Source organism: Sinocyclocheilus grahami, unplaced genomic scaffold, assembly GCF_001515645.1.
Source record: "Sinocyclocheilus grahami isolate Dianchi unplaced genomic scaffold, SAMN03320097.WGS_v1.1 scaffold66.1, whole genome shotgun sequence".
NCBI classification, from domain to species: domain Eukaryota; kingdom Metazoa; phylum Chordata; class Actinopteri; order Cypriniformes; family Cyprinidae; genus Sinocyclocheilus; species Sinocyclocheilus grahami.
In genome coordinates, this window is record NW_015505245.1 from 1602627 (window position 1) to 1616877 (window position 14251).

The 14251-nt window shown below is 36.8% G+C and overlaps 1 protein-coding gene across 2 annotated transcripts in view; it reads right to left on the reverse strand.

The window, feature by feature from the left end:
* wnk4b (WNK lysine deficient protein kinase 4b) overlaps positions 1-13882 on the reverse strand; it is a 59098-nt gene extending 45216 nt beyond the window's left edge. For both annotated transcript variants that reach the window (XM_016271895.1, XM_016271896.1), the window contains exon 1: positions 12975-13882. In XM_016271895.1, the coding sequence (XP_016127381.1) occupies positions 12975-13610 (636 nt within the window). In that variant the 5' untranslated portion in view covers positions 13611-13882. The remainder of the gene's footprint in view (positions 1-12974) is intronic.
* Positions 13883-14251: the final 369 nt, after the last annotated feature.

A 14251-nucleotide genomic window follows, 5' to 3' on the forward strand; every position in this document is an offset into this window, starting at 1 on the left:
CCTTATGGGTTTGGAACGACATGAGGGTGAGTAATTAATGACACAATTTTAAATTTTGGGTGAACTATACCTTTAATTGGGCCACAAGTAAAACTGACCCAATACTCTTCAAAAAAGAAACATCGAGTATGCTTAGTCCATATCACATAATTAATCAGGCATCATAGTCTGACTGTATTATGTAATAAGAAAATCATTAGTTACTTCAATCCACTTATGACAAGAAATGGGGAAGGATTTATGTTGATTAATCAAATGCTCACTTTGAAACAAAAGGCGTTTCCAAACATTTGTAATGCACTGTAGATGACACCACAATGATACACTGACACAAATTAAAAATATCTAATTAGTGCTCAAATTATTGCACAACATGTGAACAACACATTTCTAACCACGGAATAATATAATATAAACCATTATGACATTAATCACAGTTCTTTTGTTTGTTTTGTTTTTTACATACCTTAACACACTTAAAAAGATTCAAAAGTAACTTTATAAAACAGATAGTTCCGGTCCTTGATTCTGATTGGTTGAGCCAAGTTTGAAGCTGTTGTAAATTACTCTACAAACCTACACCTTTGCTTACATTTATGTGTTGCTCGGCAACCACTTTGTTGGAACCACAACCATTTCTGAGGAACTAAATTGTTTGGTGAAAGAATAATGTTTTTATTAATATCATTACACTTTATTTGCTTTGTTTTGTTTTGTGAAACCTTACTACGTATGTGGAATAACCATTATATAAAAGCAATAAGCCCCGGGAAGACGTGGTTTACAGTGAATTTATAACAGCTAAGGGGGTTGTAGGTAGGTTGTCGTGTCTAACAACGCCCTTTAGCTGTTATAAATTCACTGTAAACCACAGCTTCTTGGGGCTTATTGCTTTACTCTCTCATCCCTAAGTGTTACTTAATAGAGTTTGAACAAGCATTAACACATGCATGATCCACAGTGACAATACCAGGAAATATTACAAATCGGAGACAAATTGACAGAATGACAAATTGCTCATGTTCATTTATAAATCATTTTCCATCACATTATCCATCCATAGAGAAGGAACCATGACTCACAGTTCTAATATGCACAGGGCGTGTGCAATAAATCTTACACAGCAATTAAACACTGGCAGTGTAGCTGACGATCCGGGCAAAAACACTATATGGAAACTCAATGTGGAACAGACGACTAACCAGAAAATGCTGCTATATGTTCTGTACGTGCAAGATAACAATTAAACACTCCTGTAACTAACTTTCCTACACAGTATAATAAATAACTCAAGTAGGATAAATGCTCATGAATTGCAAGAACAAGGCCACATATTCTTCCCTAGACACTTGTCTTTCTTAAGAAGACATATTGTACACTTTTTATATTTTCCCTGAAGTGTATTTATTCTGTTATAATAAGGCTTTTTTGCATCAAAAACAGTCATAATTGTGTAAATCATTTCCACCCTCTCTCTGACTAAACGGAACACTTTTTTTTGCTACTGTACTTTTAAGGCTTCTACATGTAATCAAATTACCTCTGTTATTAACAAACTTAAATAATCAAGATCAATGAATATAATGGTCTATTGTTTTGTCAAAGAAGGAAAGCTTATCCGTCTTTTTCTTATTCCAGATGTTATGTTGTGAAACAAAATGACATTCAGATTTAAATGCAATGCCAACAATACAAGATAGCATTTTATCTTCACATGAGGGATCGTAAACCTCAGGTTTATCTAAGTTTGAACTGTCACTAATGCAATCCGTATAAATCAAAACACTTTTACAACAGAGCACTGACACACTCAACGGTCAAAAATGACCTCTTATAACTTATTGCACTCAAGTCATGTTGTAATTATCATTATTTCAAGACAAATTTTCTAAGGTGGACTTTCTGTGTCAAATAAAGAACTATAGAGGAAACATAATGGTATTAATCATTCGTTATTAAATTAATTGTGAATGTTGACAGAGTACAACTTAGTTTGATGTAGAATACCAACTCTTCTGTTATGAAACAACAAGCTTGTATAACTAAAATGTGCAGTGGTGCTTAAAGGGAAAAGGAAATGGGCCACTGCATTTATTTTTCTCCTGCAAAATTACTTGAACGCAGATCAAATCGTAATTATGAGCTCATAAATGCAAACGTCCCAGGAGCTCTTGGACACAGCATGAGGTCATTTCAAAATCAATTGGAAGCTCATTTTGCAATTAACATTTCATGTGGGATTTAAAAAATCATATAATTGTCTTAATTCAAGACTAATTGCATTGCAGCCCTCTGTTTGACATTCATATGTTTGTCATATTTCCTCTGGTAGTATCAATATTTTGAAATTATACCTCCCAAAAGAACGAGCATTAGTACACTGCTCTTGACCCGAGTGAATAAGAACGAATAAATCAAGCTGGAAATGAAAAGTCAGGTCAATCACATTGTGGGGTGTAATATAATAATATTGTAGTAGGTTGGGTATTGCATGCATATAGACATTTGGGCTAGATATTGTGTACAGAAATATACTACAGAAATTGCAAGTATGTATGCAAGTAGCTTGTCCTTAAAAGTATAGATCACATACAGGTTTGGAATGACGTGAGGGTGAGTGAACTTTCCTTTTAAGAGTGCTAAACCACAAAGTTTAAGCTCTGGTAACAGTAATATGCCAAAACAACCCATACATTTTGTCATTCTACATGCTTGTTTAGTCAATGACTAAACAATATATCAGCGTACAGCACAGATTTAATTTACGTTTGAATCTAGCAGGGTCACGTGTTCTAACTGGGTAAAGCCCCGTTCACACTACAAGCGACACGCAACAACAAAGCGACACAATCCCATTCATTTCAATGGAGAGCTGGCGATTTCCGGCGACACGAGAGACAGCGACCGTTGGCGACGGATGGAGCGCGTCCAGCGACGCAACAAAGTTCAGAATACTTCAACTTTATGCAAATGAAGAGCGACTTTCGCAAGCGACAGCCAATTGGAAAGAAGACGGTAGATCTCATGTGATCGTTCAAGTTAAACGTTAAAGGCATAAAAAATAAATCTTAAAAAAAAATAAAAAATAGATCTGAATGTGAACTCTCACTCTCCATTGAAGACAGCTGCTGTTGTTTAATTATGCAGAAACAAAACAGTGAGCAGCCATGGCCCTACAAAAGGCCGAATGAATGTGTGAACCATAGAAAATGCAACAGAGCAAACACTACTGCAGGCAGACTGTCTGTGTGTGTGTGTTTGCGCATGAGAGGGTGTGTGTAAATTGTATGCATGCGTCTAAGGACAAGTTTATGCAGCTGAATTATTACATGCTGTAATTGTAGTGCATCATGTGTGACGTAAAACTTTGAATCTAATATTTATAAAACTACTTATCATCCGATCAAATCCAATCTGACTGCAACTCATTTCTAAAAACATGAAATTCCATTCAGTTGTGGCTTGGAACGGATTTGTAATTTTTTGGCAAATCAGCCTAGAAACAGCTAAAACTATATCAGATTTGAGTCTGGGGAAAGAAAAAAAACACACACATTATTACAAATTGTGTACATTTTGAGTATGTTACACATTTTCTAGTAATTGTTCTAGTAAAAAATTACAAAACAATTCTACACATTAGTATTATTATATTTTTATATATTGTTTTGAAAATACTACTAGAGAGGGACAAAAAGATTTATTTAACATTAATTTGGCACAATTATTTTAAAAACCATTAAAAAAAGAAAAATAACACGTATTCCTCCAACTACATACAATATACGCAACTATACAGGTAATGGTTAACTAATCTCATGTCATTTATTCAATCAAATTATTATATTTACATCCATATTAAAATGTAATGGCTTGCATATTGAAAAGGCCACACAATGTTGAGGATCCAGATATACGACAACTTTTTCTTCTGACTGAATTTGCAACACTTTGTACTAAAATACTCATGTTACTGTAAACGAGTGATCAGAGTATGACAACACCAGATCTGATGTAATCTCAAAAGACACACAGAGGTCACATGCTTTTAAGTCACTACATGAAAATACACAATGTTACAGACTCTGTGTACAAAAGTTGCACCAAAAAACAAGTTTCCGAAATTCCTCATCCCTTTAACGCCCACGAGTGTATTTTTGTCAATGGCGGGGAAGGGAGTGTTGATATATAAATGGTTATGTAACAATGATAATGGTATGCGTAGCCTATTTTGCATATGTTATCTTATTCGCACAGACTAACCTATCTGTAGCATGATAAAACCAGCTGAGATCTACTGCTGGGCACCTGCAACAAAAACGGTTTTTATGGAGATGGAATGCTTTAATGTAAAGTATCAGCCACTATTATTAAGAATGTGTTCACGCTTGTAATTCAGTTTTCTAGTTATTTTGATCCGGATCAAAAAAAAAGAAAACAATACATTTAGTTATGGGTTCGCTTAGCATTCACAACCTCATTTGTAACACCACAACTAAAAACACAAAACAATATGCATAAGGATATGGTCACAACCTGACTATGATTGAGAATTGTTCTTTTTTGGGTTGCATCTTGTAACATCACATACTCTAAAATCCCATTTACACTTTCCATACAGCACAGCAAGCAACACATCATAATATTCAAGAAGACAAGACATTTTTCAAGCTGGACTTATAGAGATGCACTAGGAATAGGGTGAAAAAATATAAGACCACAGGTACTGTAATAGTACAGGCAGATGGGATCCAGCCCTGGCCATTTTCCAACAGCAACAGATGCCATCTGATGCTATCTGATGAGATAGCATCAATAGCGACTCTACTGTATGAAAATCCTACATTCACCTGTTGCTAATCCCACTGGCTCCTCACTGACACATAATATCTGGAAAATGTCCACGTCGGAGGACACTGTAAATTATGACTCTGTTTCAGAGAGGAAGACATGCATAAAAAGAAAAGAATAACACCGGGTGTAGTGGCCAAATGCTAAAAGCCAATAAAACTTCTTCCATCTGGTTCAGCCAAATCTCTTCTCGTGATTTACAGTGGTGAAGTCCTAACTTAGTTCTGAAAGCCAATGTCCACACTGCACCTTATTCTTGTCAAAAACAGCCCAATTATACAGGAAGAGACAACAATTTGACATGTGAAGTGACCGACCACAGTTCAGTTTATTTGGACATGTCATTTAGGGGCGGGTTCTGAAATCAGTTAAGACTTGTTCTATGTCATGGGTCATTTAGTGCTTATTTGCAAAAATATTTAATTTCGAACCAGTCTGTCAAGTGTATTTAACTTTCAGCTCACAAAAACTGTTACTGTGTCTGTCTCAACAATAACCTAAGGCTAGAAGTGCTGCCCATAATCTCACAGCTCTCTTTCAAAACTGCCAGTGTTTAAAGGAATAATTCACTCTAAAATGAAAAGTCTGTCATCATTTACTCACTTTCCACTTGTTCCAGTTTCTTGCAGCTGTTGAACACAAATGAAGATATTTTGAAGAATGCTGGTAGCCAAACAGTTGACAGTAGCCAATGACTTCTAAATCATTTTTTTCCATGCTATGGAAGTCAATGGCTACCGTCAGTTGTTTGGTTACTTTTTTCAACATATCTTCTTTTGTGTTCAACAGAAGAAAGAAACTCGTATAGGTTTGGAACAATTTGAGGGTGAGTAAATGATGAGAGAATTGTCTTTTTTGGGGGGGTGAACTGTCCCTATTATCATTAAATGAGATGCCTGAAGACAGAAACCGTTTGGTGTCTGGTTTGCCCAGGCTTGCTGACATTAAGCAACAATGGCAGGGCAGAGCCATAGTTTGTTTAAAGTACAAACAGGTGGAAAGGTCTCATGTATCCACCAGGAAAAGACTTTAAAGCCTTGTTTGCGTGTACAAAAGATACAATTTTTAGATATTATGTGTACACATTTAGCCAAGTTCAAGATACAGAAAAACACCTTTAGATCTACACTACTGGTCAAAAGTTTGGAATAATTCAGTTTTCTTAATGTTTTTGAAAGAAGTCTCTTTTGTTCACCAAGACTGCATTAGATCACAAATACAGCAAAAGCAGTAATATTGTGAAATATTATTACAATTTAAAAGAACCATTTTCTGTTTTATTATTTTAAAATGCAATTTATTGCTGTGATGCAAATCTAAATTTTCTGCATCCATCACTCCAGTCTTCAGTGTCACATGATCCTTCAGAAATCATTCTGATATGATGATTCGGGGCACAATTATTATCAGTTATTACTGGTGCTCATTTATTAATAATGGTTCTTTGTATATGCTGAAAAACCTTTTAGTGCCTAAAACCATAACACATTTGTTCCAGGATTCTTTGATAGAAAATAGAAAATTCAATAAACAGCATTTATGTGAAGCAGAATTCTTTCATAACATTATACATGTCTTTACTAATTGTATTCAGTGTCATTGTGAACAAATGCATTCAGCCTTGGTAAACATAAGAGACTTCTTTCAAAAACAAATATTCTAAACTGTGCAATTTCTGAGGTCACAAGCAAAATAATCTCTAAGATGTCCACAAGTATGAATATGAAGCATCTGATGCCAATAGAAGATGATATTAAGATAAAGTTAATATCACTACAGCCAGCACTCCAATTTGGCATTCCAAAGCCAGTCACACACAACGTCAGCATGAGCGCTGTTAAAGGCGTCTGCCGTCACTCTCATGGCTGGTGGTGATAACACCTCATTACCTGCTGATACTTTCATGTGAAATACAGCTTTCTGGGTCTGAGCTACATACATGCCTCATAAAACAGCGGGTGACCAACACCACCGCCAAAGGAAATTGCAATTAGGGGGAATGTTGCACCGCTGAAACAACTATACAGACAGACGGAGATTTTTTTTGGGGGGGTGTGTGACTCACACAACTAATTATCATCTACTATAGTTTGAGTAAGACCATAGTTGGAGAATCTGCCCCTACTGCTTTTGCCTGAAGAGAAGCTTATCATCACTAGGCCTGGAAGGGTCACTCTTTCAGCTGAAAGGTCAGCTTGCTGTATAGAATCCAAAACAAGGCAAAATCAGCGGAAAACGTGTGTCCTGTCAAGCATGTATGGAAAGTGATGACGTGTCATACAATCAGCTCCTTCAGCATGCAATATACTCAGGGGAAGTGATGCACTTCCTGATATTGACCATTGGGAATATACTTCAGGTCACACTGCTGAAGTATCTGACAATGAATGAAATCAAAATGGAAGGTTTATGGAAAATGGAAGGTTTTAATCCAAGTCTTTCAGCTTTGAGGTCATCTATATACTAGTGTACTTAAAATATACATAATTAGCATTATAATATATGCAAGAAAATGGACCAAAAACACTGATGGCTCATCTTGTTTGCACAGGTGTACAGAATTTTGTGCAATAAAATGCCATCTTGAATAAGAAAACCCTCCAACTACCACCAGCAACAAACAACCAAAGACATGTAAACTAAATGGGATGTGATGTAAATGCTATTATCTATTTTAAAATATATACAATATAATATGTTGACAAATATTTAGTGCTAGATAAGTCATCAACCTGTTTGGTTCATTTTCTTGAAAGAGATTTTTTTTTAAACGTGTATTTTTATAAATGATAATTTTATTTTATTTTATTTAAGAATACACTAGACTGAAAAAATGGTGTAGGATTTACTTAGAAACAGTTTTCACTCAGAATTTGCTAGTACATTTCTCAAATAATTACAAAGAAACTGCAAGTAACGTTGAATTAAACATGAAATTTTGAAGTTGAAAGACTGAAATAGAATTTTCTTGTAAAACATACTCTAATAATCTTTGTTTTATGCTTCATTTTTATTTTATTTTTTTAATTAATTTATTTATTTATAATCAATATCAGTGTACAAACCCCAAAATCCACAAAACTGAGGGACATCAAAACCTCAGTCTCATTGTGAGAAGCCACATGGAAATCAAAAAGAGAAAAGCAGGATATAGTCTAATTGTTGCCTGGGAAAAAACTGATATGCTGTGCAACTGAAGCCACAAGCCTTCAGGCCACAGCCTTTTTGTGAGAAGTCTCTGCAATGACGAAAAATTAAGAGTGTCATTCACGAGCAGAACGTGTGGCGAAGCAAGGCACGGCCTCAGCCCTCTAATGATGTGCTGAGCAACAAATTTTCTTTTTACCAGCTGTTGTTGCCTTTATCCTTTTATGAATGTGTTTCATGTCTGACTTCATTGGAATAAGTGAGATAAAGGGTGTGAAATGAGAAGGATCAGCTGGTGAAATCCACCTGCTGTGCTGAATTACAGTGGGTTGTATTCAAGCCATCAGAATTATGACTTTCATGCACTACTATCTATAATCACACAGTTATTAAGAAAAAATATTGACTTGACAGAGGAAAATTAGTTACATTGAAAAATAGGGACTGAAGCAGGGTGCAAAGCAGTTCATTTGGGATTTAAAGGGAAACTCTAGAGACATTCAGGCTGGTTGTTATTTTGGAGAGTATCAGCTGGACGTAAACAGCGTATGCTGTTCTATGTCAGCTGTGTCACACGGATACACTGTTTTCGTTCGGATCAAATCACAACAACGTAGGAAACCGATGCAGCTGACACAGAATAGCATACGCTGTTTACGTCCAGCTGATACTCTCCAAAATGGCACTAGGGTGACGCGGAGGAGACGAATTGTTGAATAAAGTCGTTTTTTTTTTCTTTTGCGCACAAAAGGTATTCTCGTAGCTTCGTATAATTACGGTTGAACCACTGATGTCACATGGATTATTTTACCGGTCTCCTTACTACGTCTCTGGACTTGGGAACATTTCAGTTATGTTGCTGTCTATGGAGGGTCAGAGAGCTCTCAGATTCCATCAAAAATATATTAATTTGTGTTCCGAAGATGAACGAAGGTCTTACGGGTTTGAAACAACATGAGGGTGAGTAATTAATGACAGAATTTTCATTTTTGGGTAAACTAACCCTTTAAGCTAGATATGAACACAGCGTAGACCATCTGTTACACACTTTGACATACTTCCACCCTCCCCCAAGTTCTGGGGCCAATGGCTTCTTTCCATCCGGCTTGTCAATTACATTCTACCCCTATCCAGCTCGACCACCTGACAGACATGCGAGCCCCTTAATCTCCACCCATGTGCCCCCCTCTACAGGAAACAGAATATCAGACCCCACAGCTGAGCCACGTGGAGCTATGAATTAGACAACAAGTGTGAGACATGACCACAGCATGCTCAGCTCTAATCAGCAAGCAGCAGAAATGAGGCAGAGAGATACGCATGAATGTAAACATAATCAGACTAATAAGTCTATATGTTTAAAAGACAAATTAAAAATGCACATCTACTTTATCAGAACATGGTTTACAAGTAAACAAATCATATTAATTATATATTAAATATTTTAAGTACATTTAAGATGTACATAATTTTATAAATATAAGATCTATAATTTACATTTTCAATAGTGAACACACGCACACTACTGGTCAAAAGGAACAATTACAGAATAATTAAAATGTTTTATTATTTTTGAAGAACGTCTCTTATGCTCACCTCACTTATGCTACATTTATTTGATCAAAAATACAGTAAAACGGTAATATTGTGAAATATTACAATTTAAAATAAATGTTTTAAATGTTTAAAAAGAAAAATAAGGTTAAGTGTGTATATATATATATATATATATATATATATATATATATAAACATATAAACATATATGCAACACTCATGGGTTCTTAAACACACATGCACTGAATGAGCAACAGTGAAGCCAACCTCTGTGTTAAGTTATTCTTATCCTTGATCTCCCCTCACGTCAGCCGTCATGAAAGAGAGATCACTGAGTGAGAGACTTCAGTCAATCCCATTAACCGCCTTAAGTCTCAAAGCAAAGCCTGTGTCATTTTCACAGAGCATGGAGCCATCCTCAGTGGACACAAGCCACCGTCACCCTGGCAGCTCCCCTCCACCAGACGACCATTTAGCAAGGTAATTAGGCACTGCATTCTGGGTAAAATAAATGTTCTACTCTTTCAACAGAATTAGCTCAATGAACACGCCACAGGCAGTAAATGGCACATTCAAAGGTGTAACGAGCAGGCAGAAAAATGAACTGTGGAATAAAGGGAATGGCTTTCTCAGATAAAACTGTGAGGGGTAAACAAACTCTCTGTGAATGACCGGGGGCCGGCAGTCTGGGAAAGTCACAAAAACACTTTACTGGCCGTTCAAAGGATTAACAAGCATCTCTTTCTAACAAGACAGACAACATGTCCTGCAAGTACAAAGACAGAGTCCAAGTGCTGTAGACAGCACTGTCAGCAGAACAATCGATGCCTCCACTAAAGCTACACTTACGTTACAGGCCTTAAAGAGACAGTTCACGCAAAAATGAATATTCTGTCATCATTTACTCACCCTCCAGTTGTTCGGTTACCAACATTCTTCAAAATATCTTCATTTGTGTTCAACAGAAGAAAGAAACTAATACAGGTTTGGAACAAGTGGATGCTGAGTAAATAATTAGAGAATTTTCATTTTTGTGTGAATTTTCCCTTGAAGATTTTTTTTAAGCTCAAATCCAATAATTTGATATATTTTTCTGAATGCATCAAGGAAAAAGAATAAAACAGCCAAAGGAGCATTCATCAGTAATTGTGTTGACAGCGGTTTTGTTCAAGAAAAGTTCCACTGGCAATGAATGACGATGATTGTAATGTGCACCTGCACAGCGATGAGTGAAGTTAAAGAAATACATGAACTGAAGTCTATGCTGAGCTCTTTGTAGTGGTTTTCAACTGGTTTGCTTCAGAGCCCAAATTTGACATAAAGTGATGACCCAACAATGTTTATCGAAACAAAATAGTTTAGCATACAAAATAAACAAAAATGTTTAGAAAATCTTAACTTTAAGGGGTACACCAAGACCATTTTAATAGCTATCTGTGTGCTATACATGTTCTATCTTGTCTTTTCAAATAAATACAAAATGATAATAGGCACATTTTTTAACATGAATGTAATATTAAGTAAAAAATACTATAATCATAATCATCTACACTCTTAAAAATAAAGGTGCTTCATGATGCCATAGAAGAACCTTTTTGTCTAAATGGTTCCATAAAGAACCTTTAACATCTGAAGAACCTTTCTGTTTCACAAAAGGTTATTTGTGGCGAAAAGGTTCTTCAGATTATAAAAAGGTAAGATGAGATGTTTTTTTAAAGAACCTTTGACTGAATGGTTCTTTGTGGAACCAAAAATGGTTCTTCTATGGCATCGCTTGAAGAACCTTTTGAAGCACCTTTAGTTTTAAGAGTGTAGGTTGTGTTTTCTTTCAGAAGCGTAGCTTCATTCATTCTTTTCGAGGATGAGAGTATGTCACCCAACCTGTTCATGCTGGCATCTGGCTGATTTGGTTCACTTTTACCAAGTGATTGCTGAAGAGTTTGGACATTCAACCTTTGACATCAACAACAAATGATATGGAACGCAATTTATCCTCCCTTAAAAAAGCTGATTTACAGTAATTGTCTATCCTAAATACAATTCATTACATTTTATTATTTGCATTTAGCATTGTTTCCTTTCTTGTTATCCATGATCCTATCAGAACAGACCAAATGAGAAACACTCAATCAGATCTAGGGTGATTTATTGAATTAATTAGCCAAAATCAGATTTGAAAATGATTGCTTAGAATCACATCTGTGCTGCAGATTTGGGCCACTTCCATCTGTACTGTAGTGTGAACATAGCATGTTTTAGCATGCACATTTTTGCTTGAAAAATGTTCTTACTTAATACTTAATACTTAAAGACCCCAGCAATTTGCCTAGTAACCAAAGCATGTGACATCTTGCATACTGCACCATAAGGAAGCCTGGCAGAAGGTCCGGTGCCCAATACTCAGGTTACCTGGGACTGTGCACATAATAGCCAACACAGCTATCAGCACTGGAGAAGAAAGTTCCTAATGCACAGTAAAGAATTCTAGGTTTTGTATTCAATGTACAAAAAATATCAGAACACATCTATACATATACCTAAAATTAAAGATTGATCAGACCATCTACACTCCATTCAATCAAGATCAATTTGTAAATTTAAAAAATAAATCATGTTTGACAACCCAGTCAAAATGATTAAACTAGAGGAAAGTTCACACTTACTTAAAAACATAACTGTATGAGGTGAAAATAAAAATAGGTTAACCCATCTATATTAAACACTAAAGCATTCAACATGACACAACCTTGACCTAGCCATTCCTGTCTGGAGCCTTGCACATTAATCATCCTATTGACACTCCACATGATGACATCTTGCCTCTTAGGATGAGATAATGATTTTCAGTATAGCCTACTATCAAAACAAAAATGTGAGTTTTTAGAAACCACTGCCTTGATTAGACTGTAATGTCACATGCTGATGAAAACTGCCTTTCAAAGTAACACATGACATCAGTGTTACTCTCATTTGCATTAAAGAACAGATGCAGATGCATCTGATTACTAACAGTGCAAAGATAACAGATACATTATTCGTCCATTCATCATAGGACGAGTTTAGATATCAGCTGGTCGCAGTCATTGTATAGCACAAAGCCAATCTAAATGCTATCATAAGTTAGATTAATTACACGCTTTCTCATCACCACCTCCTCCTCATCATAAGATATACAGAACCCTTCCTAAAACACTTGCTGACCTGGTGACCCGATAAATGACCTATTGCACATCTATGAACTGATACATACAGTTACTGCTAATAAAAGAATTACTGTTTGAACCATTTCACAGTTACCTGGCGTCGCTAGAGGCGCCATACGGCAATTTGGGTTACTCGAACCTTAACCAACTGCATCCAGACATTTACTGACCGAAAAGTTGACCCCCATTAAAGTAACTGAACTGTGCAACTTCTTACCTGTAGTTCACACCAAGCAACCTCCACGGTGGTCTCCGTATCCAAGCCTTTGTAGACTGTCTTAAAGGACCCCCTTCCGATCTCAATGTTGAATTTCAGAAACCTTCCATCAGGTGAAGTCGCCACAGCTTTAGTCTCAACCTCATCTTTTTCCTCCTGCTCGCGTTTGCGCTCAAACGGGGCTCTTGACAAAACAGCTTTCTTCTGGGTGCTTTCTTCATCCGAGTCCGAGCTGGCATCAGCCTCCTGCGCGCTGGGCTCCTCGGTGGCCCAGGTATCAGCTGGCCGCGGGTCCGAGTCTTGCGTCTCAGGTGGAGAGCTGGAGACAGATGACATTGGAGAAGAGTCCGTCTTTTTCTCCTCGTTGGCACCTTCCGATAAAATGTTGTCGGCTGACCACGAAAGAGTTTTTGTCAGAGGTGCGATGCTCTCCTGGGGCTCAACGTCCATGGTGTGGAGTTTGTTAAACCTGTAGGCATTTCTCCTGGAGTTCGCCGAGTGTCTCCTCCGTCTCGGCGGCAGGCGCGCTGGGAAAAACGAGTCCGCGTCAAAACCCGCAGGCAACTTCGGGAAGCCAAGACCTGCCATGTCAACCTCAGCCTGTGACATTGTAGTAGATATCTGTGTAGTTAACATTAGAACTGCAGCGCATAATGTAAAGCATTACATGTCTTTGCGTTCAAGAATTTCTCCATAACAACTATGCATTTACATTTAGCCCCTCCAAACGAACTTCTCCAAGAGCGCAATGTAGATTAGCCTATATACCTATATATATAAAAATCAACGCGACTGTAAAATAAATGCGAACGCAAGTTAACGTTCTGTAGAAATATTACGCAGCAATCAACTGGTTAATAATTCGAATATCACGGCGTGACGTTCGAACGCGTCCACGGAGCGCACGCTGTGCCTTCGCTTTCCAAGCGCAAGTGTCTAGTACGCTACGCTACTCTGCTGCTCTGGTTACTCCTCCCCGTGGAAAAACACCTTAGTAATTAGTCTGTGAGGGACCACAAACAGTCAAGCTACAACACCATAAATGCAGTCCCTCACGTCTCAGAAATATTACAGCTGTCTATTATGGCAAGCTGTTGAAACATTTATTATGTTATAATTCACAATTGTTTTTAATAACTAGTCATTTTAAAAATGACAAGTATCTTTCACTTTCACAAGGTTCACTGGATATTAGTGCTTGTTGCCAAAGTGACTATATCTCTTCAATTGGTATTTATTTACAATAATAATCATACTTTTTTGATACAAGCATCTGT